The sequence below is a fragment of the Loxodonta africana genome, chromosome 9 (assembly GCF_030014295.1).
Source record: "Loxodonta africana isolate mLoxAfr1 chromosome 9, mLoxAfr1.hap2, whole genome shotgun sequence".
Taxonomy (NCBI): domain Eukaryota; kingdom Metazoa; phylum Chordata; class Mammalia; order Proboscidea; family Elephantidae; genus Loxodonta; species Loxodonta africana.
The window spans coordinates 122,092,611-122,119,249 of NC_087350.1; the positions used below are offsets into that span (position 1 = coordinate 122,092,611).

Consider the following 26,639-nt stretch of genomic DNA (forward strand, 5'->3'; position numbering starts at 1 on the left):
AGAGCAGACCCTGGAAGACAGACCCCTGGGGAAGGTTGTAACTCTACATGGACCCAGGACAGGCCTCCCGGCTCCCTTCCAAGCCAATCCAGGGTGGGCAGGACCAGCTGAGGGGGTGAAGGATCTCTTCCCACCCAGGGCACGTCTTAGGTTCGCGACTAGTAGGTGGGGTGGGGAGAGGTTAGAAGGGGGAGGCTGGCTGGACTTTGCCGACCACACTCAGCTCTCTGTTCTGGGGCAGCGAGGGCAGTGTACTGAGACCAGGAGAGGTGGCACTCACCTGGTCCCCGGGGCCCAAGTGCCCACTATGACACCCTCCAGTTGAGAAGGGAAAGTGCATAGCCTGAGCTCCATTGAACACCTGACCCATGTCCCCCACTCCCACCCAGACAGCAGGCAGGCAAGCGTGGGTACCCCCATCCTACAGATGTGGAGATGCTCCACAGACCGTCCCGGTCCTGAGCTGCCAGCAAACTGCCTCCCCCACCCTGTTCTCCCAGGGTCACAGGTCAACCCCGGGACCTGGCAGTGTTGGAGAGATCACATTTTCCTAATTGTGTCAGTGTGGCCAGTGTTTTTCTTTAGTCAGGAGGTGGCTGGGAGGTGTGGGGTGGCGGAGGAAGGGACCATGTGGATGCGGGTTGGGGCTATAGTTCTCGGGTTGGTTTATACTGTAAGCCCCTTCCAATGGCGACACCCCCAGTTTCCCAGCCCTGGCTGCCTCTGCCACCCTTGCCCTTTGGCACTGCTATGGGCTTCCAGGGAAGGGATCAAGGGTGGGGTCCCCTGTTTGTAGCAGGAGTCCCAAGACCTGCCCCCCACTACGTGGCCAGGCTGCCCCCTCACGGTGGTGCTGTGGTGATGGTCAGGTGTGAAGGCTGCGGACAGGCATCCCACAGGCCTCCTGGCACCCCACTGCCTCCCCAGCAGAGCGAAGCTCCACGCTTTTGGCTGTGTGCTAGCCAAGGGACAGGGGCTGCCAGGTCACTGGGAAATGTGCCTGAGGTAGGAGGTGCTCGGCACTTGGCTGGGCAACTGCCCTGCACCCTCACAGAGTGTGAAGACCTGGACAATGAGCCATCTGGGCAGGACAGCAGCAAGGGTACAGTGCAGCCCCGCAGAAGCCTAGATGGCTGGGGTGGGGGCAAAAGGAGACCCTGGGGTAGCCTCCCACTCTGCCTCTTTGCACCTCTTTCCCTCTGCCTTCTCCCCTGTGTGATGTAGTCTCCTCTCCCAGGTCCTGAACACGTTACCCTTTTACCCCTGGGCTCCCCCTTACCTTGTTGGTGGCTGCACCAAAGAATTATCAGTTGCACAAGAACTCAGGGGTATGCAGTTCAGGATAGCGTACACCTCCAGATCCAGGCCATCCCTTCCAGATGGAATTCCTGGGGACAGGTGTCAGCCCTGCTATGGGACACGCTGTGCCCTGGGAGCCAGGGCAGGCCAACAGGAGGGTGGTCCCACCTCCTAGGCGGAGGCTGGGGTGGACCCTACTAGGGGAACCCGCAGGGGGCCTGACGATAACAGTGTGGCCCAGACCTGGCTCCATCAGTCCTAGCCAGGTGGCCCTGGGCAAGTCACTTCATCTGCCTGAGGCTGATTCCCCATCTGTACATGGATGCCATTACCCTCTGGGGTGACGGTGAAGATGAAGAGAGATAGTGTCTTGGTCACCTAGTGCTGCTATAACAGAAATACCACAAGTGGATGGATTTAACAAAGAGAAATCTATTCTCTCACAGTTTAGGAGGCTAGAAGTCCGAATTCAGGGTGCCAGTTTCAGGGAAAGGCTTTCTGTCTCTGTTGGCTCTGGGGGAAGGTCCTTGTCATCAATCTTTCCCTGCTCTAGGAGCTTCTCAGTGCAGGGACCCCAGGTCCAAAGGACGCGCTCTCCTGGCTATAATTTCTTGGTGGTATGAGGTCCCCACATCTCTCTGCTGGCTTCATTCCTTCATATCTCAAAAGAGATTGGTTTAAGACACAATCTAATCTTGTAGGTTTAGTCCTGCCTCATTAACATACTGCCACTAATCCCATCTCATTAACATCATAGAGAAGGGCTTTACAACACATAGGAAAATCACATCAGATGACAAAATGGTGGACAATCACACAATACTGGGAATTGTGGCCTAGCCAAGGCGACACACATTGTTGGGGGGACACAATTCAACCCATAATAAGTAGTAAGTGTGCAGTCCTTAGCATGGTTAGTACTTAGTATACACGTCAGGTGGCCACTCAGGCTGCTTGGCCAGCAGTCTGACCGAGCTCCAGAGAGCAAGGCAAAGGCTCGGTCTCAGCTTCGGGGTGGCCAGTGCCCTGTCACATCCTCACAGGTCAGTTGGAGGCACCTTTGGGGCACTCGCTTGCACCACACCCTGAGAGCCTAGGCAGAGAAACCAGGGGGAGGAGGAGGCCGCGCCCCAGCCACACAGCAGGAAGCTCAGTGCACCCCAGCTGTGCTCCCCGCCCTCCAGCCCGAGGTTGGAGCACCATCGCCAGCTGCCATCACCTGGCGCCAGCTGCGATCCAGGTACCGCGGTGAGCCAAGCGATCGGATCCCAGGATCATCACCATCACTGTTGGCGATGCAGAAGCGTGGGCTGGGGGGAGGACTTAGCCCCAGGTTGACTCTGCAGCCTTCTCATTCACCACTAGGCTATGCAGCCTATGCTCTGATGGCCAGAGTTTTCTGCCTCTCTGTCTCTCCCATACCTGCCCGCTTGGTGGTTGTTATGGATTGAATTGTGTCCCCTGAGAAGGTATGTTGACGTCCTAACCCCCCGTACCTGTGAATGTGACCTTGTTTGGAAATAGGGTTTTTACAGATGTCATCAGTTATGAGGTGCTACTGGATAGGGTGGGTCCTAATCCCACCTGAGTGCTGTCCTTATAAAGGAGGAGAAGAGACACAGAGACACACAGGGAAAGAAGGCTGTCTGAAGATGCAGCTACAAGCCAAGGAACACCTGGGGCCACCAGAAGCTGGGAGAGACAAGAAGGCTCTTCCCCTAGAGCCTTCAGAAAGAACATGGCCCTGCTGACCCCCTGAATTTGGATTTCTGGCCTCCAGAATTGTGAGAGAATGAATTTCCGTTGTTTTAAGGCCCCCAGTTTATGGTACTTTGCTACGGCAGCCCAGCAAAACTAATACAGTGATCAGGACTGAATGCTTAGTAAAGTGTTCAAAGATACGCTTCTCCCACAAAGGCACCGGGCCCCAATGGTTTTACAGCCAAGTTCTGCAGTGTCAGTCAAACCACCCCAAAGCAAAGGAGAAAATGGAAGCCACTCTGCTTATTGTACAAGGCTGGCCTAGTCACACCACCAAAATCAGACACGGACAGCACAAAAGGAGAGATTAGGCAACCTCTCTTCTGACTATACATGCAATAATCCTAAATATACTATAAGCAAATGGAATCCAGTAATGTATGAAAACCATAATACACTGCCAAAACTGAATAGGATTTACCTAAAAAATGCAGTGCACGTCACTGTGTTAACAGAACAAGTAGAATATCCACATGATCATGTCAATACACGCAGAAAAAGGGCTCGTTAGGATCCAAAATTCACTACAAAATTCCATACAGAGGGCAACAGCCTTAACGTGTTTAACAACAACAAGAGGAACCGACCAGAACTAAGCAAACATGGAGCACATTGGTGAAATATTGGTGGCACTCCCACTCAAGTTCGGAACACAAACAAGGTCACCCGCCACCGCAATAATGGAAGTCCTGGCCCATGCAATGAAGACAAAAGAATAAGAGGCATGTCTTAGGCCGGTGTCATGGATTGAATTGTGTCCCCCAAAATATGTGTCAACTTGGCTAGGCCATGATTTCCAGTATTGTGAGACTGTCCACCATTTGTTGTCTGATGTGATTTTCCTATGTGTTGCAAATCCTCCCTCTGTGATGTTAACCAGGGAGGATTAGAGGCAGTTATGTTAATGAGACAGGGCTCAATCTACAAGATTAGGTTGTGTCAATCTATTTTGACATATAAAAGAGAGAACGAGTAGAGAGTCGGGGGGATCTCTAACCACCAAGAAAGCAACAACGGGAGCAGAGAGTGTCCTTTGGACCTGAGGTTCCTATGCTGAGAAGCTCCTAGACCAGGGGAAGATTGATGGCAAGGAATTTTCCTCCAGAGCTTACAGAGAGAGAAAGCCATCCCCTGGAGCTGGCGTCCTGAATTCGGACTTCTAGCCTATTAGACTGTGAAAGAATAAACTTCTATTGCTAAAGCCATCCACTTGTGGTATTTCTGTTACAGCAGCACTGGATAACTAAGACAGCTGGGTTCTCTAGAAGAGCAAAACAAATGAAGCATATTATATATACATATATATACATACATACATATAGAGAGAGAGACAGAGAAAGACAGATTTATTTCAAGGAAATGGCTCATGCAGTTGTACAGGCTGCCAAGTCCCAAATCTGTGGATCACATGTCAGGATGGAGGATTCTCTTGACTCACATGGTTACAGGGTCTGACAAACCCAAAATCAGCAGGTCAGAGAGCAGGGTGCTGGCTCACAGGGCTTTGGGAGCTGGCAAACCCCAAAATCTATAGGTCAGATGGAAGGCTGCTGGCTCAAGAACCAAGGCATCCCAAGAACCGGTGGTCAGAGGATGATGAGTTGGATGCAAGATCCAGAGAGAACAAGCTTTGCCAGGACATACATATATATTGGATGCAGCCACACCCCCAAGGAAACTCCCCTTTCAACTGATGGGCTGCTTATATCAGGTCACAAAATGTAGGATGATTGTTACATAATATCTGCCAAACCCCTGAGAATCATGGCCCAGCCAAGCTGACACATAACCCTAACCATCACAGCCTATCCTTGTCAACTTGGCACTTGTACACATCTCCTTGGACTATATGTAATCTTTAAATAAAGGCAATTATAGTCATACATGTGCCTAACATGATACCACTAACATTCCTACAACGGGAAACACACTAGCCCTGTTTACATCTTATATTTTACAATAAGTAATGGAATAAGGGAGGGAAGAAAAAGATATTTGCAGTATGTGCACTAATAAACTTATAACAAACCAAAGAAGAAATAGCTAAAGCAATTATAGTCTTCGTTTCTGCAACTGGTCACGTGATTGTAGGTGGTATTCAGAACTACCTTTTTCCACCATCTGTTCCATATTCCCTTTGCCATAAGCTGGTCGTAGTTCTTTACCTCATAGGGTGACCCAAACCTTCATTCCATTAGTAGTCATGTCAGAATGGGGTTGCTGTAGTTTTCCACTGACTTTATTCACAGGGCATGGTAGTACTAAGAGATGTCTAAGGAATCTCCTGTATTCCAGACATGATCTTCTTTACCTCCATTATGTAGTATCAATCCAATTTCCCCTGGGTAATCTGGATCTATCACACCAACCAATACAGCAACTCCCTTCTTTGCCTGTTGATCCAGAGACATGACGAGCCCAAAGTGGCCAAGCGGCATTCTTAACTTCCAGTTCAATAGAACCAGTGTTGTGTCTCCCAGTGGGACCATTCCCCCCTTGGGAGGATCGTTCCTTCCAAGTCCCTGATCATTCAGCCAAACCATTCATTGGCCACAGCCCACAAATCAGCACACAATCGCACATCTGGCCATTTCTCCTTCCAAGCAAAGTGAACAACCAGGTGCACTGCTCGGAGTTCTACCCACTGGGAGAATTTCTCTTCACCACTGTCCTTCGGGGAGGTCCCAGAAGGGCTGCAGTCAGCCACTGTCCACTTTGAACTGGTGCCTACATACTGCTCAGAACCATCGGTAAACCAGGCACAAGTTTTCTCTTCTTCAGTCAACTGATAGTAAGGAACTCCCCATGAGGCCATACGTGCACTCTGGGAGAAAGAAGGTAATGTGACAGGAGTGGGGACCATGGGTTTTGGGCCACTTCCTCATGCAACTGACTTGTGCCTTCAGGTCCTGCTCGGGACCAATCTCGTATACACCGCTTCATTTAAAGATGGAGCGATGCTGTGCATGTCCAACTTTATGGCTCTGTGGGTCAGACAGCACCCAGTTCATAATGGGCAGCTCAGGCTGCAGAGTGACTTGGTGGCTCATGGCTAAGCATTCAGCCTCTACTAAGGCCCAGTAACAAGTCAAAAGCTGTTTCTCAAGAGGAGAGTAGCTACCCACACTCCTTTTGAGAGGATGGCAGGGCTTTGCTCCAAAATCCTAAGGGTCTGCACTGTGATTCACCAATAAGGGCCTGCCAAAGACTCTAGACAGCATCTCCGTCTGCCACGGGCACTTCAAGAACCACTGGATCAGCCGAATCATGTGGCCCTAGTAGCAGAGCGGTTTGAACGACAGCCTGAACCTGTTGCAGAGCCTTCTCTTGTTCTGGGCTCCACCCAAAACTAGCAGCTTTTCTATTCGCTTGGTAGCACACGCAAATGAGAGATCTGTTGCCATCAAAATTCAAAGAGGCCCACTAGGCATTGTGCCTCCTTTTTAGTTGTGGGAGGAGCCAGAGGCAATAACTTACCCTTCACTTTAGATGGAATATCTTGACATGACCCACATCACTGGGCCTCTAGAAATTTCACTGTGGTGGAAGGTGCCTGAATTTTTGTGGGATTAATTTCCCACCCTCTAGCATGCAAATGGAAACCCTGGTGGTGTAGTGGTTAATGGAAACCCTGGTGGTGTAGTGGTTAAGTGCTACGGCTGCTAACCAAAAGGTTGGCAGTTTGAATCCGCCAGGCGGTCCTTGGAAACTCTATGGGGCAGCTCTACTCTGTCCTATAGGGTCGCTGTGAGTCGGAATCGACTCCACGGCAGTGGGTTTTTTTTGGTTTAGCATGTAAATGTTTTACCAGTAACTACAGAGTCATTGACACGCTTCCTTACTAGGTCCAGTCAGCATAATGTCATCACTGTAATGGCCCTTCAATTGCATCCTTCAAGTCCTTGGTGGTGGCAGTAATCTCTGCCATCCATCCAGGAACATGGTATTTCTCTTGGTTTACTATTTTCTTAGGTAGGGGCAGTTCTAATGGCTGCCACCTGGCTGTTCCTACCATAATGGCCCTTATTCTATTCGTCAGGGATCCAATGTGGTGGTTCTGCCAGTTGCTGAGTATATCTGTTCCAATTTTGCATTCCAGAACTGGGGAAATCACTACAGGATGGATTTGGGGACCCACTGGACCTACTGTGAGATGGACATGAGCCAAGACTACATTAATTACCTGACCTCCATATGCCCCACTCTGACTGGTGGGCCACAGTGACATTTTGGGTCTCCTGGGATTAGTGTCAGCTCAGAGCCAGTACCTGGTAATATCCCCCAAATTTGATTATTTCCTTTTCCAAAATGAATAGTCACTCTCCTAAAAGGCTGTAGATCCCTTTGAGGAAGGCTGAAAGAAAGATTAACAGCATAAATTTTGGGCAGTGCAGTGAGGTCTTTCCTCAAGGGAACCAGGCCTCTCTTTCATTCAAGGGGTTGTGGGCCTGTAAACTGGCTCAAGTCTAGGAATTAATTGAGGGGCCATGACTCTCTATTCTAGTGATTCAAGTTAGACTGCTGTCATGGTTTGAATTATGTCCTCCAAAAATATCTGTCGACTTGGCTAGGTCATGATTCCCAGCATTGTATGACTGTCTACCATTTTGTCATCTGTTGTGATTTCCCTACGTGTCTTAAATTCTACCACTACGATGTAATGAGATGGGTTAGTGGCAGTTATATTGATGAGATCTGCAAGATTAGACAGTGTCTTAAGTCAATCTCTTTTGAGATATAAAAGAGAGAAGTGAGCAGAGAGACATGGGGACCTCATACCACCAAGAAAGCAGTGCCAGGAGCAGAGCGTGTCCCTCGGACCTGAGGTTCCTGCTGCGAGATGCTCCCAGAGCAAGGGAAGGCTGATGACAAGGACCTTCCTCCAGAGCCAACAGAGAGAAAGACAGTCTTCCCCTGGAGCTGGCATCCTGCATGCAGACTTCTAGCCTACTGGACTTTGAGGGAATAAACTTGTTTGTTAAAGATATCCACTTGTAGTATTTCTGTTACAGCAGCAATAGATGACTAAGACAAGGGCCATTTACGTGAGCTAAAATTCTTCTGCTTGTACAAATCAAGTAAATATTTCATAGGTTTCCCATCTCTTTCACTCCTAGAGACACCACGACTAAGTAGCCAAGGCCATAAGTGCCTATGAATCAGACTATTCTGATGACTGCTTTGATTCCGCTGTCCATTACGGTAACCACGTCCACCTTGTCTTTGTCAACTGAGTGCCAGCTCTTGGCCCCTAACACCAAGGGGTCCAACCAACCCCATTGTAATTAGGTGTCTTAATTCAGTTAGGGATGTTCCCACTGTCAAATCTGACTTACATAAAACGGCAATCACAGCAGTCTTCAAAGATGCTGGGGCTCCCTTCACAAATTTGCTCCTCACAGTTGTGGTAAAGGGTATGCCCTCTGGGCGCTCCACATGTGGGTCTGCGGGTCTAACCTGATAAATCCACTCTAGCAGGCCAATTTTTCTAAGCCCTTGGATACCTTCTTCTACAGTATATGAAGACAGGTCTGGTACTTAACTCTATTTAGTGTAGGCCACTGTGTAATCCACGCTTCAGCAACACAACCAAATAAACTGTTAGATCCTTTCCTAACCTCTCGAGCTGAAACACTGAATGAAGAATCTGTGCTTAGTGGGCCCATATCAGTAAACTCAGACTGCTCCATCTTTATGTTCCTAGCACCTTTATCCCACACCCTTAATAGCCATTCCCACACATATTCCCTGGTTTCTGTTTGTACGTATAAGAAAAGTCAAGCCGTTCTTTTAGAGTGTGGTGTACTTCCTCCTGGGTTACACTTTGTACTTCACTTTTTGGGGTTCACTGGGACTTAAATCTACTTATAGGTCTAGAAGCAAAAATGAGTGGTGGGAGTGGATCCTGGGGTGATTTAGCATAGTCTTGTAAGGCATCTGCCTCAGGGAACGCTCCAGCCAACTCCGCAGGTGATAACTCAGACAAAGACTCTTCAGGTACAGCTGGGTTAAACTCATCAGGTGGATGTGGAAGGGATAATGGTTTCACTGGGGAGGGTGGTTTAGCAGACAAAGATGGAGTAATCTCTTCAAATGGGAGAAAGAGGCTGGCTCTGTTGCCCTGAGCATTTCCATGGAATTTAGGTGCTTAGTGTCCCCAGCTTCCGGATTATCTGCCCATATGTCCCCATCCCAAGTTTCAGTCACCTACCACCACAGTACTGGAAGTCCTGGCCCACACAATGAGGATGAAAGAAAGAATAAGAGGCATGTCTTAGGCTGGGTTCTCTAGAGGAGGAAAACCAGTGAAGTGTGTGTGAGTGTGTGTGTATATATGTATGTGTATATATATATACACAAAGACACATACAGATACATATATATGTATTTGTATATATAGACAAAAAAATTTATTTTAAGGAAATGGCTCACACAGTTGTGGAGGCTGGCAAGTCCCAAAACTGTGGGTCTCTTGTCAGGCTGGAGGCTTCTCCTGACTCATGTGTTTGCAGAGGCTGAGGAATCCAAAATCTGCAGGTCAGGTGGCAGGCTGCTGGCTCACAGGGCTGTGGGAGTTGGCAAATCCCAAAGTCGACAGGTCAGACAGCAGGCTGCTGGCTCACATCCCAAGAATCGGGGGTCAGAGGATGACGAGTTGGATGCAGGATCCAGAGAGAGCAAGCTTTGCCAGAGCATCCATACATATTGGATGCAGGTCACACCCCCAGGAAACTCCCCTTTCAACTGATTGGCTACTCACGTCAAATCACAAAATGGAGCATGATTACGTAAGAGCTGCCAACCTGCTGAGAACTGCTGCCTAGCCAAGTTGCCACATAACCTTGACCATCACAAGGCATGCACACAGGAAAGGGAGAAACGGGTGGCAATGATTTGCAGTTGGTATAAATATTTACCTAGAAAACCAGGAGAACCAATTGAAAATGATTGAGAACAAATAAAAGCATCTAAAAAAGGGTGAAACACAAACCAAAGGCAAAACAAGAATGAATCAGAAAGCAACACAGGGAAGAAGGACCCTGCTTCCAGCAGCCGCCAAAATGAAAGTGCCCGGACCTACACGTGGCCAGAACGTATAGGACCACTGGTCCCCCAAGAGGGACAGGCTATGAGGAAGGGGAGGCAGAGGTCACGTTCGTGGGTGCTCGACAATCCACTCTCCAAACAAATGCTCAATCAGCTCCAAACAACAGCACACTGTTGGCTCAAAATTCGGCAAATTGTATCAAAAGCTCCGCTGCAGAGTAAATGTGCCAGAATGGCCCATGTGGGTGTGAGAACCGAGGGACCAGATCTGCCTGGCCCACAGCCACAGAAGCTCGGGGTTTGGCAGAGGGAAAGGCAGATGCGGTGGGAAAGCAAAAGAGCAGCCGAGGGCTCTCGGGCTCTGTCAGAACCGAGGGGTGATGGAGGATGCTCTGTCAGAACCGAGGGGTGATGGAGGAGGCTCTGTCAGAACCGAGGGGTGATGGAGGATGCTCTGTCAGAACCGAGGGGTGATGGAGGAGGCCCTATCAGAACCGAGGGGTGATGGAGGAGGCTCTGTCAGAACCGAGGGGTGATGGAGGAGGCCCTATCAGAACCGAGGGGTGATGGAGGAGGCTCTGTCAGAACCGAGGGGTGATGGAGGAGGCCCTATCAGAACCGAGGGGCGATGGAGGAGGCCCTATCAGAACCGAGGGGTGATGGAGGAGGCTCTGTCAGAACCGAGGGGTGATGGAGGAGGCCCTATCAGAACCGAGGGGCGATGGAGGAGGCCCTATCAGAACCGAGGGGCGATGGAGGAGGCTCTGTCAGAACCGAGGGGCGATGGAGGAGGCCCTATCAGAACCGAGGGGTGATGGAGGAGGCTCTGTCAGAACCGAGGGGCGATGGAGGAGGCCCTATCAGAACCGAGGGGTGATGGAGGAGGCCCTATCAGAACCGAGGGGCGATGGAGGAGGCCCTATCAGAACCGAGGGGTGATGGAGGAGGCTCTGTCAGAACCGAGGGGTGATGGAGGAGGCCCTATCAGAACCGAGGGGCGATGGAGGAGGCCCTATCAGAACCGAGGGGTGATGGAGGAGGCTCTGTCAGAACCGAGGGGTGATGGAGGAGGCCCTATCAGAACCGAGGGGTGATGGAGGAGGCTCTGTCAGAACCGAGGGGTGATGGAGGAGGCCCTATCAGAACCGAGGGGTGATGGAGGAGGCTCTGTCAGAACCGAGGGGTGATGGAGGAGGCCCTATCAGAACCGAGGGGTGATGGAGGAGGCTCTGTCAGAACCGAGGGGTGATGGAGGATGCTCTGTCAGAACCGAGGGGTGATGGAGGAGGCCCTATCAGAACCGAGGGGTGATGGAGGAGGCTCTGTCAGAACCGAGGGGTGATGGAGGAGGCCCTATCAGAACCGAGGGGTGATGGAGGAGGCTCTGTCAGAACCGAGGGGTGATGGAGGATGCTCTGTCAGAACCGAGGGGTGATGGAGGAGGCCCTATCAGAACCGAGGGGCGATGGAGGAGGCCCTATCAGAACCGAGGGGCGATGGAGGAGGCTCTATCAGAACCGAGGGGTGAAGAAGGAGGCTCTGTCAGAACCGAGGGGTTATGGAGGAGGCTCTGTCAGAACCAAGAGGTGATGGAGGAGGCCCTGTCAGAACCGAGGGGTGATGGAGGAGGCCCTATCAGAACTGAGGGGTGATGGAGGAGGCTGTGTCAGAACCGAGGGGTGAAGGAGGAAGCTCTGTCAGAGCCAAGGGGTGAAGGAGGAGGCCCTATCAGAACTGAGGGGTGATGGAGGAGGCCCTATCAGAACCGAGGGGTGATGGAGGAGGCTCTGTCAGAACCGAGGGGTGATGGAGGAGGCTCTGTCAGAACCGAGGGGTGATGGAGGAGGCTCTGTCAGAACCGAGGGATGAAGGAGGAGGCCCTATCAGAACTGAGGGGTGAAGGAGGAGGCTCTCTTAGAACTGAGGGGTGATGGAGAAGGCCCTATCAGAACCGAGGAGTGAAGAAGAAGGCTCTGTCAGAACCGAGGGGTGAAGAAGGAGGCCCTATCAGAACCGAGGGGTGAAGGAGGAAGCTCTGTCAGAACCGAGGGGTGAAGGAAGAGGCTCTGTCAGAACCGAGGGGTGATGGAGGAGGCCCTATCAGAACCAAGGGGTGAAGAAGGAGGCTGTCTCAGAACCGAGGGGTGAAGGAAGAGGCCCTATTGGAACCGAGGGGTGAAGGAAGAGGCTCTGTCAGGACTGAGGGGTAAAGGAGGAGGCTCTGTCAGAACCGAGGGGTGATGGAGGAGGCGCTGTCAGAACCGAGGGGTGATGGAGGAGGCTGTCTCAGAACCGAGGGGTGATGGAGGAGGCTGTGTCAGAACCGAGGAGTGAAGGAGGAGGCTCTGTCAGAGCCGAGGGGTGAAGGAGGAGGCTCTGTCAGAACCGAGGGGTGATGGAGGAGGCCCTATCAGAACTGAGGGGTGATGGAGGAGGCTGTGTCAGAACCGAGGGGTGAAGGAGGAAGCTCTGTCAGAGCCAAGGGGTGAAGGAGGAGGCCCTATCAGAACCGAGGGGTGGAGGAGGAGGCTCTGTCAGAACCGAGGGGTGATGGAGGATGCTCTGTCAGAACCGAGGGGTGATGGAGGAGGCCCTATCAGAACCGAGGGGCGATGGAGGAGGCCCTATCAGAACCGAGGGGCGATGGAGGAGGCTCTATCAGAACCGAGGGGTGAAGAAGGAGGCTCTGTCAGAACCGAGGGGTGATGGAGGAGGCTCTGTCAGAACCGAGGGGTGATGGAGGAGGCCCTGTCAGAACCGAGGGATGAAGGAAGAGGCCCTATCAGAACTGAGGGGTGGAGGAGGCTCTCTCAGAACCGAGGGGTGGAGGAGGAGGCCCTGTCAGAACCGAGGGGTGATGGAGGAGGCCCTGTCAGAACCGAGGGGTGATGGAGGACGCACTGCACACAGCGGGGGACGAGTCTGTAGTGTGGAGGAAGGACAGAGCTTAAGCAGCTTGCCAGATTCCTGAGCCTTGTTACTGTCCCCTTCCATTGGCAGGGCTGATGCTGGAACCCAGGCATCTGGCTCCCAAGCCTTTATTAACTGCTATACCCTATGGCTGTGTGCCTTGCGTTGGAAGAAAAATAAAAGTAGACCCTATTGCTAGAAGAAAGTACAAGGCAAACATGTTTAAGCCACTGGAATGGAGAAACCCTCAGAAGCCCTCTTATTTAATACAGAAGAATAAAAGTACTAGAGGAATAGGTTTAGAATGTTTCTACACCAGAAAAAAACAAAAGGCTCCCTCAACAAAAGGAAAGAACAGGCTGTGAACAGGGAGCACATATTTGCAACAGTAACGATGGTCGGAATGCAGCAGGGGGCCTGCACTCCATGGAGAAAAGATGCAGAGGGCAGAAGAGCAGGCAGCTCAAGTTGTGCGCGCGCGTATGTGTGCCTGTGTGTGCATGTGTGTGTGTGTGAGCACGTGTGTACCTGTAGATGTGGACATGTGTGTATGGATGTGGGCACTGTGTGTGCATGTGTGTACATGTGAGCATACAGGTGCGTCTGTGTGTGCGTGTGCGTGTGTGTACGTGTGCATGGGAGCATGTGTGGGTGTGCATGTCCCTGTTCACTGCTCACAGGCACTGCCATCGTTGCCTGGGGGCGGGTGGCCGAGTGCAGGGCATGGAGCCCACACAAACTGAACGCTGCCACAGCCCTCTGCTGACCACAGTGAACAAGCTAAATGCTTCCTCTGCACCATAGTTAAGAAGCCAAAGCTGACTAGCCTGCCAGGCACCTGGGCAGGTAGGCGTCCCTGGGGATGTGCCCCTCTCCTGCAGAGAAGGAGCTGTGTGTCACTCACTGCTAGCTCCCGAGATGGGCCAAGTTCCAGAGTGAAAGTGTGAGCTTGGTTCAAACTGGAGCATCATTCAACTGGCACTTCCCACAGCTCTCTCCGGGCACTGACCAGCCCAGAGTGTGGGGGGGCTTGGGTGTGGGGGCCTATGGTCACCCCTGACCTCCTCTGAGCCAGGTACTACCCCCAAGGGTGTGGGGAAGTCAGGAGCCACAGGGGGTGGCAGCTCCCACCCTACCCATCCATCTACCTGTCCACCCACCCACTTTCCCCTCTGGGTTTGGCCAGCCACTCAGGAGCCCCCCTAGTGCCCATAGTCAGGTCACTTGGCATCAGACAGTGATCAATGTCCGGTCATCACAGGCCTGCACTCCCCTTGGTGGTCCTGCCCATGGGTTGCACTGTGCCTCTGCCTGGAGCTGGCCACACTCCACAGCCTGGGCAGACACTCCGAGGCCACATGGACCACACGCCAGGTCTTACCCCAGGCCACAGGTGATGCTACAGTCAGCACCAACCCTGCAGCCTGGTGCCCCGGCCACCTGAGAATGGGGAGCATGCAGGGAGCCACATCCACCAGGACAGACACTTGAGGTGGGGGCAGACCATCCCCCCTGCTACCGGTAAGGGCTTAAGGCTGCATCTTGAAACGGCACCACACACCTGCCCAGAGGCCCCAGAGCACCAGGTGGGTTCTGTGCTGGCTGTGGGGGGAGCACCTAGGGGCCAAGCGGGGGGCGTGGGGACCCAGAAGTGGCCCCGCCCACCCTCACCTGGGTGCAGGGGCTCCCATTCAAGCTTCTCATTACAGCAACAGGCCGTTCACAACTCAGCCCCAGAGGCCTCCCCGCACATGGCTACCCCAGGAGGCAGCACCAGCCAGAGTCCACTACAGTCAGCCCTGCATTGCTGCACTGCACCTTCCCTCCCCCACCCCCACCTTAAACCCTCCCCAAGGCCTTTCATGCCCGCCCTGCCTGACCCTGCCTCTGCACAATACGGGGGTCACCTTTCCAGCAGGACACCTGGTTAGGCCACTCGACCACTGGAAGCCTCCATGCCCCGCCACCCGGGTCTCAGCCCCTCTTCCTCTGTACTGCAGGCAGGCATCTCCCATCACACAGTGTGTGGGGCCCCAGACCCCTGGGCTGGGCCTTCATCCTGAGATCAGGCACCTGTGGAGAGGCGACCCCTGGCTCCCTGGGCCCTCTCAGCCAGCACCTAACCACCACCCCAGGTCTGGTCCGTGTCCCAGCACCACACCTCCAGCCTCTTTCTGCAGGTGTTGAAGAAACCCCAGGCAGAGACCAGCTGACCTCCCAGCTCCAGGTGAAGGCAACACCCTCCGTGGCTGCCCTGGGGCCCCAGGCCTCCTGGACCCCCTGCCCCACCACCCAGCAGGACTAGTGGCTACTCTTCAGAGCCAGAAACAGTGGCTCCCAGACCAGTGCTGGCTGAGGCCCCAGTGCGTGGGTCAGCGTCACTGGCCAATGGGGTGCTGAGTGAGCCCTGAGAACTGGTAAGTGGATGTGGCCCAACCTCCGGCCTCACAGCCCATACAGGGCAGCGTGACCACAGCCAGGGTGACCGTGAGAGTGACTCCTGCCTGACCTACCTGTCCAGGTGAGGCTCACCTGCCCAAGGAAAAAGGCCCAGTCACCGGACCCTGGGAGGGAGAGACAGCTGGGAGTACCAATTACAGATTGAATTGTGTCCCCAAAAAGTATGTGTTGTAAGTTCTAACCCCCATACCTGTGGTTATAATCCCATCTGGGAATGGGTTTTCCTTTTTATTTTAATGAGACGGTATTAACGTAGGGTGTGTCTTAAATCCATCTCTTCTGAGGCAGAAAAGAGTAGATCGAGCACCAAGCAAGCAAGCAAGCGGAGACTGGGAAGACAGATGCCAAGCCAAGTGAGATCTCCTAGGAATCAGGAAACGGAAGCTGAGAAGACAAGACCTTCCCCCAGAGCCCAGAGAGAGAGAAAGCCTTCCCTTGGAGCTGGCGCCCTGAATTTGGATTTTAGCCTCCTAAGGTGTGAGAGAATAAATTTCTATTTGTTGAAACCGCCCACGTATGGTACTTCACTAGGTAACTAGGATGGCTCCCAGGCAGCCATCACAGGGTGGCACTGAGCTCCACGCGTTGGCTCCAAACTTACCCAGCCTTTTTTCGCACGCTTTTCCTGTTGTTGGTGATGACCATGCCGGTTTCTGAGGGGCCTCACCCAGCCTTTGTGTCCCCCATCTTCTGCGGCTCCTCTGCCTCTGCTCTGTGAGGCCAGCGCCTCTTCCGGCTCCCCCTTGCCCGCCCATCCTTCCTGTTCTGGGGCAGCCTTCCCCCAGCTTCAGAAAGCTGGCTGTTTCTCACCCAGTCCCCATCTCTGTGAACTTTTAAACTTGACTGCTGCTCTTCCAGCCTCACCTCCCCAGGCCTGTCCCAGCCCTGGCCCAACTCCAGCCTCTCTGGCTCTGTCCCAAGTTCCACAGGTCCACGGGCTTCAGGTGAACTTGTGTTTCAGGGACTTAACCACACACACAGGCAGGAGGGTGCCCAAGACACTTTTCGAACACCGTGTGTCATGAGGAGCACCTGCCCCACGCCCAGCACCCAGCTGGCGTGCAGGAGATGAGGGGGTGAGCCCAGCCGTGTGGTGCTGCACCCCACCCAGCAACGGTGGTGCAGCCTGCCAGCCCCCCTTCACACCCTCTCCCTAACTCATGGAGGACATCCCAGTACACAGGCTGGCTGGGCCCTCGTGGGCTCTCTCACATGCCCACACACTGTGCACACAGGGTCAGACACATGTGGGACACAGGCTTGCACACATGCAGCAGCTAACACCCTCCACCCACTTGGGTCCAGGATCTGCTCAGACAACGGTCCCATTCCCAGAAACCCTGGGTTGCCTAGGGCTGCAGTACTGGTGCCCCGAGCACCAGCTGAGCCTGGGGCAGGTGCACACATCCCTGGCACCTGGGAGAGCCAAACAAGTAGTCTAGGAAAGGGTTATGACTCAGTCATAAAGCTCCCAGGAGAGAGGTGTCGCTAGCACAAAACCTGACTTCTCCTGCACCGGGGTGTCCTAGACAACATCATGAGTTCATCAAGACCAGACACAGCCAAAACCCCCATGGCCAACATGCGAAGTCGCGACCTGGGTCCCTTCTCACCCACCTCTGCCTCCTGAGCTGGTGCCGGAGCCACCTCCGGCCAAAAGGCAGACCCAAGTCCCCTCAAGCCACTCCATCTGGAAGCTATCGGCCATCCCTCCTGCTGACCCCTGCAAGCCCTTTCCCTGGGGCTGGACACTTTCTTCTATCCTGAAGGCACTGCTTCCTAATATGGGCAGTGAGGAGGAGGCCAGCGGGGCCCCCCAGCAGGCCTGGAGGATCCCATAAGGACCCTAGAGAGCTGGGCTGTGGGAATAGGCAATTTCAGGAAAGGGCGCGCCAGGGCACTGACAAGTGTACTGGGCAGGGGGCGGGCGAAGCATGGGGCAGCTGCCTCCCCCGACGGCAACTGTCCCCTCCTGGGCAGAGGGGGCAGCTAGGCCAGCCACCCCCCACCCACAGCAACTGTTCCCTCCTGGGCAGAGGCATCTGGAGCTGGAGAGGAGCAGGCAGAGACGGGCAGTGCCCAGGGACCCCAAGGAGTGGTGGAGCCTGGGACCTCCAGGGACTTGGAGGAGGCCAGAAGGGCCAGGGTGAAGTCTCCGGAACTCCAAGAGCCAAAAGGGTCTCCCAGGGACCCCACTGCTCTGCTGCCTAGCCTGGGGCTGGCCCTGGTGGGGGACAGGTCTGGGGTGTGGGTAGCTCACTGGGGGTGGCCGCAGGTGTCCAGCACTTCTTCTTCCTGAATAGCAAAACTTCGGCTAGCGCTACCAACACCTGTGAGTGACAGAGACCTGCCCCAGGTCTGGGAAGGTGTAGAGCCAGGCATTGATGCCCCTGAAGAGCCAGGCTGCCTCACAAAACTCCCCCCACGGGCTCCTCTCCTGGAGAAGGGTCTTCAAACCTAAATCCTGTCCTGGAGCTGCCAGCTGGGATCCTCATGTAGGAGTACCCCAGCGCAGCCAAGCCCACTCAAAGGCAATCAACTCCCCCAGCCCCTCTATAGATAGGCCCACTGCCACAAGGCTGGGGTGGGCAGCGAGGGGCCCTTTCCAACAGTTCTTCCTCCTGGGGGGCCCCCACTTGCTCGCCACCCACTGGTGCTCCTCCCTTAAAGAGCCCAACCCTCCCACCCTGCTTCCTGGACCAGGGCTGGAGGCTGCTGGATGGCCCGAGTGCAGCAGGGCCCTTGCCCCTGGCTTCAGACCCTTGTCCCCAGGCTACAGTTCCACTCCTGTCCTTGTTCACCATAACTGTGGGGCCTCAGGACCACCTCTCAGCTTCTCCAGGGCTCCCTGGCATGGAACACCCCTGCTGGGCTAGGGCTGGGCTTCAATAGTGCCTGGCCCTCCATAGGCAAAGGCTACCTTCTTCCAGGATGGGGCCCTCTATGCTCCTCCATGCTCAGTAACTGGACATTCAGGCAGAAGGGCCTTGGGGATTTTTGCCCACCCTCACCTTTTCTGGGGGGTCCTCACCCCGCCTGACCTTCCCTGGGGGGGTACTCATCCAGGCAACCTTCCCTGGGGAGGGGTCCTCACCCAACCAGACCTTCCCTGGAGGGTCCTAACCCATACGATCTTCCCTGGGAAGGAGGCTCACCCAGCCTGACCTTCCCTGGGGGGTCCTCACCCAGCCTGACCTTCCCTGGGGGGTGGGGGTCCTCACCGACCTAGACCTCTCCTCTGATCCCGGCAGTGGCTCTAGTCACCTGGAAGGACACTAGGGCCCCCATTGTGACCACAATGTCTGCAAGGACAGAGGCCACCTCTGTGCAGCTGGGGGAGGGGTGGGAGCCAGGCAGGCTGAGGCCAAGGGTGGGGAGGACCCAGTCCCTAGGCCTGGGCTGAAGCTTCATCTGCCTGGAGGCAGGCAAGCAGGATCAATGCCCCAGGGCACCTGAGAGGAGGGCGAGGTGGGGGAGGGGCTGGGTCCCAGGGGCTGCAGAATCACAGGAGCTTTCGTGGCCCCATTTACTCCGTGCCTGACCCCATCACGTGGGGGATCCCTCCAGGCAGCTCTGGTGGGAGGGACCAGCCTGTGCCCACTTTATGGGGTTGACTCGGTTTCCCAGGCACCGCTGAGTGACGTGTGCACTCAGACACTGCTCCTCAACCCCGCGGTACCCCCCATGGATGCTAGGCCGGGGGGGGGAAGAGCCCCGCTGAGTCACCTCTCCCCACCCCATGTATGAGCTAGAACCCCTGCCTCCTAAGCCTGGTACTCTCACCAGAAATGGCCCTTAAACACCACGCTCCAATCCTCTCCCCGTTTATACGGGGAAAACTGAGTCCCACAGAGGAAATGACCAGCCCAAGCACGGGCCTCCCAGCCCACCTGCACCCCAACCTCAACTGGGGCTCCCTGCGCAGAAGCCACGTCTCTTCCTAGGGAGGGTTGCCCGAAAACCCGCTGCTGTGGCGGGACCGCCACCCTGCGCCCCACTTGGGTCCTGCTCTGCCACCTCCAGGCCCGAGTACCGGAGACGGCCCCGCCCCCAGCCTGTGTGGGGCGCTAGAGGTCGGAGGCCTGGCGCAGCACCCCGGGTCCACACCGCCGCCTCCTCACGCCGGACCGCGCTTCCCCCCGCGCCTGGGGGGTGCTCTGCACCCAGCATCTAAAAATGGCCGCGCTGGGGGCCACCTTTGCCTCATGGCGCTGACTGACCCACACCGGCCTGCGCGGCCTGGGAACCTGCTGGGCAGTCAGTGAGCGTCCTTTCTCGGGTCCCGCCCTGATGGGACACCCCAGTACCCCCCTAGTGATCAAGAGGGCGCTCCAGGCCGGGAGGGGGTAGAGTGTCCTGGGGGCTCGGGGTGTCCTGGGGACGGCATCTCCCGAGGGCGAGGGTCCTGGGGGCAGGGGACGCTGGGGGCAGGGGTTTTGGGAGTGGAGTTCCTGGGGGACCGGCTGTCCTGGGGGCAGGGGTTTGGGGGCGGGTGGCTCTGGGGGGTAGGGCTAGCCCGGATGGGGTCTCCCCGAGGTGGGGGAGGGCGCAGCCGACAGTACCTGGGGGTACATCGGCAGTCGTCGAACTCGAAGCTCCGGTTGGTGTAGCCGGCGCCGCGCGCCTCGTTGGTGCAGATACCCCCCAGGCTGCGCGCCCCGTCGGGGAGCGGCATGGGGCTGGGGATGCGGTCCGCGCGCTCGCCGCTCCCTCCGGCTTTGCGCGCAGAGGTCCGCGGTGGCTCTGGACCCGGAGCCAAGCGAGAAACGAGCCGGGAGCGACAGGCGACTTGTTTCCTCGCTTACCCCTCCCGCCTCCAGTCCCCCGACCCGCTCGCGTTTGTCTCCCCGGGAAAGGAAAGCCGAGTGCTCCGCCGGGCTCGAGGGCCTGTCCGGGCGCGCCTCCTGCCGGCCCCGCCGGGAACCGCGGCCGCGCGGGGCCCAGACCCCGGACGCGCCAGGGTCCGAGTGCATACCCACCCGGAGGACCAGGCTCCATCGCAGCACTCAGGGCCGCTAGTAATCCCAGAAGCCAGAAGGGGGCTCTATGGGGACCAGATAACCCCGAGCGAGCTGTCGGCCACGCCACGCGCCCCTGAGAGGCTCAATCGCCCTGCGGGGTGTGGCGTGGTGGGGCGAGGGGGGCGCGGGTCGCGAGTGTTGAAAACGCAAACACCAGCGAAGGATCCGCGCTGCTGCCGGACCTCGCCCTGGCTCCACCTGCTCTCTACCCGAGACACCAGTCACTCGGCAGAAAACCTCCACCAAGATCCCCGGGCAGCCGCCCTGTCGGGATACGGGCGGTGGCTCCGTATCTCCCGGGCCTTGGGAGCTGCCAGGGACTGTCTGGGACCAGAGACAGAGGAGACTGCCTCGCCTGCCCTGCCTGCCCTGCCTCTGCTTGGGACCTGTGGCTGCTCTGCGCCCTCACCCACACTGACACACACCCCCACACCAACACACCCCCACACTGACACACACCCACACCGACACACACTGAGCTTCCTCTCAGCAGGCAGTGAAGGGCTGCCTGCAGGCCGGTGCACACCCAGCCCTTGCCCTCACACAGCACCCGGGGCTCCAGCTTGGGGCCCTGTCTGCTCCTGAGGCCCAGACCCTTCCCGAGAAAAGTTGGCAATGAAAGAGAGAGAGAGGGAAAAACAGAGAGAGACAGAGAGAAACTGAGAAAGACAGAGAGAAACAGTGAGAGAGAAACAGATAAACAGAGAGAGAAACTGAGAGAAACATAAACAGAGGAACAGCTAGAGAGACAGAGAAACTGAGAGAGAGAGAGAGTGACAGAGAGACAGAGACGGGGAGAGAAGAGAAAAGGGGAGAGGAGAGAGGGGAAAGAACAAGAAGGGCAGGACAGCTGAGCCTCAGGACAGACCCACATCAAAGCTGGCTGCTTTTCTCAAGACCTGGGCCCCAATCCAGGCTGCACTTGGGGTCTCAGTCAGTGTGGGGGCTCCCTGGGGCCCATGTGGAGGGCATTTGCCATTATGTCATGACCCTGCCCTTCTCCTGAGCACCCTCCCTGTCTGCCTCCAGGAGGCAGCAGGCTGAGGGCAGAGGGTTTTGGGGAACCCCTGGGCGGGGTCTGGCATGCTCTGAGGCCCCCAGGTGGGGGCACAGACTGGTTCAGGCAGTCCTGGTAGGAGCTACGGCCAGGTCTCACCCACCCCTGCAACGCACCCCCAGCAGTACTTTGGGCAGCTGTACATGCTAGAGCCCCAGCTGACTGAGGAAGTGTGACCATCGTGCAGGCCCCTCCTGGGACACACTGCCTGTATCATCACCATTGGGCAGGGGCCCCGGGGCGGGGGGTGCTGCCCTATGATCAATTAGAGATAATTACATGGGCTGCCTTGGTGGGAGACTGATGGGCCCAGTGACATTTCTGAGGGCTTCAGGGAATGAAAGCCTCGCCTGGTACTGCATCTCAGAGCCAAGCCAAGACTGGAGCGGGCTCCCTCCTACCTGGAAAGACAACAGGGCTGACTCTAGGCTTCAAGCCACCTGCAGAGAGCTGCCCTGCCCCCACACCATGTTCAATGGCGCTGGCTGTCTCTCTACTGGGGACCTGAGCCCCCAGGGCCAGAAGCCTGCTCCTCCTCACATCTCCATAGATGCAAGGGCCCCCTCCTATGCAGACAGAGCCAAAAGTCTTGATTCCCTGGCCTTAATGATCCGCTTCACACCCCCTGCAGAAAACGGCAGCTGGGGTGTGGCAGAGCATGGCTGCACAGGACCTGGAGCTGGTAGCTGGCTGGCAGGCAGTCCTGGGAGGTGGGTGGGTGGGGGGTAGGAGGCAGACAGAGACTGGCCTCCTGGCCCTCCTGCGGCCTCCACCCCGTTGTCTGCGTCTGTCCCCACACTGCCTGCCTGACTTAATCCCTGACTGCGGTCCCCTCCTTTTCTGCACAGCTGGATGCGAGGACCCCACATCACGTCACTGCAGGCGCGTCCTCCTCAATGTCCCTCCTGTAACCCGGGCCTGAACGCCTCTCCCACATCTGCCTTCAGGCTGCTGAGCCGAGCAGTGACAGACAAATGGCTCAGCAGTCGAAGAAAAAAAAAAAGGGCACCCTCAAATCATAGGACCCTACCCAGTGCGTCCCCAGCACTGCCTGTCTGGCAGTCTTTGCACCCATCTCTGGCTGGCTCCCGATCTCATCGCCCCAAATTGAAATGAGATCACCCTGGATTAGGATGGGCCCTAAATCTAATGACAAGTGTCTCCATTAGAGAAGGAAAGAGAAGGCACAGAGAAGAGAAGGCCACATGAAGACAGGCAGCAGAGATGGAGCCATGCGGCCAAAGGACACCTGGAGCCACCAGGAATTGGAAGAGGCAAGGAAGGTCTCCTCCAGAGCCTTGGAGGAGTGGCCCTGCCACACATGGATGTTTGAGTTCTGGCCCCCTGGACTGTGAGAGAGTAGATTTCGGTTGTTGAAGCCCCCCAGTATGTGGTGCTTTGTTATGGCAGTTGCGGGACACTCACACACCCCCTCAAAGACGCTAACCTGTGGCCCTGAGTCCTCTCCAGCTCAGTAGAGAATCTAGGCGCCTACCTCCCCAGGGTAGGAGCCCCCTCTCACCCTCAGGCCCTGCCCCCTTAGCCTGCCCCCGCCCCTGCACCCTGGGCAGACTCCCTCCACATCACTCCACCCGCCCCAGCCCTGTCTCAGACTCCCGGCCCCCAGCACAAGATTCAGCCGTGCCCCCTCCCCCGGGACTCCTCAGCAACCGCCCCTCCTGCGCTGCCCGCGGGCCAGAGTCCCTGAACCCCACAGATAGCGGCTAAACAGCTCGCAGAGCGCCACCTTTCCACCCAGGTGTGGACAGGTGCGAAGAGCCATCAGGTGCGGGCTGGACGGAGGGCTGGGGGCGGGGCGATCAGGGGGCAGGGCAGCCAGGTACTGCCTGGGCGGGGCGTGAGCGTGAGGCCAGGGTGTTGCACACGTGAGAGGGCCGGCGAGGGCACCTGGGGTGAGGCGGCCTGGGTGGTGCGCGTGGACGGGGGCAGGCTGGAGCGCACGTGGCCGGGCACGTGCACGTGCACGTGGGGGTCCGCGCGTGCACGTGGGGCGGGGTCCGCGCGTGCACGTGGGGCGGGGTCCGCGCGTGCACGTGGGGCGGGGTCCGCGCGGAGTCCCACCCCCTGCGCCGCCCCGCCCCGCGCCGCGTTGCTCTCGCTGCTGCAGCTGCGAACTCATGGCGTCCTGGCGCCCCGAGCCCAACGTTGAGCCCCACGGAGTCACTGCCTCTGGCGGATGCAGGTGAGAAACTGGGGCGCAGGGAGGGGGTGGGAGGAGTCCTGACCCGGTTCCTCTGAGCAGGGATGTGCCTGCGTCCAGGCCGTAGTCGCCAGCCCCCACCCAGCACGGCCCACCCGGGGGAGGCGGCGAGGGTGGAGAGGGCACTGCCCGTCTCCACGTTTGGAGGACCCCGGCGCCGCCCTGCTGGCAGTCTCCCCGGGTGCTCTTTGCTCTCTTCTTGGCAGGAGCACGTCCCCTCCCGGCGCCCTGGGCAGTTGCGAGGACCGGGCCCCGGGCTCGAGCTCCTTCCAGGGCCCAGCGCCCGAGGGTCAGGGTTTGTGCCGCCGGCGGAACGTGCTCACAGAGCGGGAGCGAAGGTGAGGGGCCCCGTGGGGTGCAGGGAGACAGCTGCCTGGGGTCACAGGCTCTTTGAACCGAGGAAATTAGATCTGTGCTGACCAGGTATCAGGTGGTCAGGGCAGGTGTATGGTGTCCAGGTGAAGGCACAGGGTCACCCCAGTGCCTGGCCCCCTCTTGGGCCTGAGACCGTGGGTGGTGGAGGTTGTGCATCTGTGACCCCTGGACCCTGGGACCCCTGACTGTCTTGGGCCCTGCCCCTCCCAGAAGCAGTGGTTGTCCAGGTCCGGGCTGGAGGCAAACGTCTGGACAGCCTGTGGCCGGGGCCTGGGGTCCAGTCTGCTGATAGAGGTCCCTGAAGGGTTTGGTCCACTGGCCGTGGGACCCCTGCCCGAGAAGCGCCTCTCGTGTTCTATGGTGGGTTTCCGGCAGCTGCTACCTCTTGCCCAGGCAAGGTGGCCGGGCACATGGGTGCTTGTTGCTTGTCCGGCTGCAGGAAGCGGATCGCAGCCAGCTGTGAGCGGCTGCGGGCCCTGCTTCCCTGGTTTGACTGCCGGCGGGAGGACATGGCGTCAGTCCTGGAGATGGCCGTGCAGTTCCTGAGGCTCGCCCACACCCTGGTGCCCACCCAGGGGCAGCACGTGGTGAGTCTTAGGTGGCTGAGCCCGCTGGCCAAGCCCTGCCCCTTTCCTTTTAGGATGGCCGCCTCCTGGCTTCCTGGCCCCTGCCCTCGCGGCTGGAGCCAGTGCTTTTTGGCACCCACTGTTCACTCATCATTCCCCACGGAGCTGGGGGTGTTACGGGGTGAACTTCCTGCTGAAGGACTAGTTGTCCTATAGTCAACACGCATCTCTGCCTGACTCGCTTGAGCACCACCATCACTGCCTGTGTGTGGCCCTGTCAGACGACATAGTCGTCCCCAGGAAAGGCTCTGCCTCATCCCCGACTCCCACGTAGCTCTGGCTGGGGATCTGCTTGGGGACTCAAGCTATCTTGACAAGTGTCAGGATGGGGCTCCACACAGTCACCAAGAGGCCCCTGTGAGTGTGGCCTGACTCAGAGGAAGGGGTGTCACATTTACAGAGTGAGGCTCTAATCCAGGTGCTCAGACTGCCCAGGGTAACTTCTGAGGCCTCCAGCGAGGTGATGCCCTGACTGCTTTCCCTGCGGTCCCCCTCGCTGGCTCCCACCTGCTGTCTGAGATGCTTGTTTGCTTCCAGGTGCTGCCCCCCCCACAGGAGGCGTGTCATCGCAGGTGGCAGTGGAGGGCCCTGCAGGTGGTGCTGGGGAGTCAGGCTCCTGCGGGCACACTGGACTCGGGGACGGACGCTCTCAGGCTGGCCAGGTTAGTGTCCCCGGGAGGCTGACCCTGCAGGGCTATGGGACCCTGTGGCATGGACACAGGCCCCTCAGGACATTGTCAGGGATGGTGGGAGGCACTGGAAGCCTGGTGACCTGCTGGGGGTCTTTGAGCCCTGGCTTATCATGTGGCAGGGGCAACACCCCCTGCTGGGTCACAGAGACTAGGACCAGGGAGCCACAGGGACCAGAAGACAGGTAAGCATGCTTCCACAAAGGCGCTCAGCCAGCAGTGTGGGGGCTGCTGCGGGGACGCCCGGGTCCCTGGGTGGTGGAGGTGGCCGACACCCTCCTTCTGTTTCCGTTGTTTCTGACTCGTGGATTCAGTTATAGCTGTGGGTCTTCTGTGGTGACAGGGTCTTGGTAGGTGGGTGGGTGAGAGGGTATTGTGTCCCCTCCCCACCTGGTGGGCACCCAGGCTTCTAGAAGGCAGTTTTCTGAAGCTCAAAACTTTTGATTCATTTTTCAGAATGACAGGTTATAGGCACAAGGGCAGTGTCCAGGCCAGATAGTCTGGCTTGTGTGTCTATGTGTGCCTTCACCACAGCAGAGAGCTGTGGAAAGATCTGGAACTGGGTGGGGGCTGGGGAGGCAGTGGACAGAGACAGGGAGCAGCTTCTGAGCTGGGCTTAGTCCCAGGTGGTATGGAGAGCCACCTCTGTCTCAGATGTCCTGGGTGTGATCAGCATCTCGGCCAGGTGTCTGGGGCGCCAGGTGTCAGGGGCATCAGGCTCTTCTTCTGGGGCCTGGGGTCAGACCCTGGCCAAGGGCAAGGACCTGGTCCACTCTCTGGGTGTCTCCTCAGAGGTGCTTTTAGAAAGTCCTTGGTGCTGGCCAGGCCTTGCAGGCTGGTCACTTGGGGAGGAGGTGGGCAGGACACGGGGCTCAAAGCTACCTTCCCCTCTGCCATTTCTTCCTCAGGCCGCAGGAACCCCCACATGGGGTGCCCTTGGACATGGATATGAGCGTGGCCCCCTCAGAGTTGGCTGAGGTGCTGGGCGGGCCGTCAGCACCCCCTGGTCAGCGTGCACCCTGTGAGCAAGGCTGCGGTTTCGTCTCTTTACCCAGAGGTAAGCCAGGTGGGCCCATGTGGCTGTCCTTCTGCACCCGGGAACGTAGTCTGTTCCTGGATAGGGCGTGCAGGGTTAGCACCAGGACCCACTTCATGAAAATCTCCATCTTGGGG

At 56.9% G+C, this 26,639-nt stretch overlaps 1 protein-coding gene across 4 annotated transcripts in view; it reads right to left on the reverse strand.

The window, feature by feature from the left end:
- KCNT1 (potassium sodium-activated channel subfamily T member 1) overlaps window positions 1-20,152 on the reverse strand; it is a 107,227-nt gene extending 87,075 nt beyond the window's left edge. For 2 of the 4 annotated variants that reach the window (XM_064290697.1, XM_064290700.1), the window contains exon 1: window positions 20,040-20,152. In XM_064290697.1, the coding sequence (XP_064146767.1) occupies window positions 20,040-20,152 (113 nt within the window). Of the gene's footprint in view, window positions 1-16,078; window positions 16,464-20,039 lie in introns of those variants that run through there. The other 2 variants (XM_064290699.1, XM_064290698.1) reach the window with 2 other exon arrangements.
- Window positions 20,153-26,639: the final 6,487 nt, after the last annotated feature.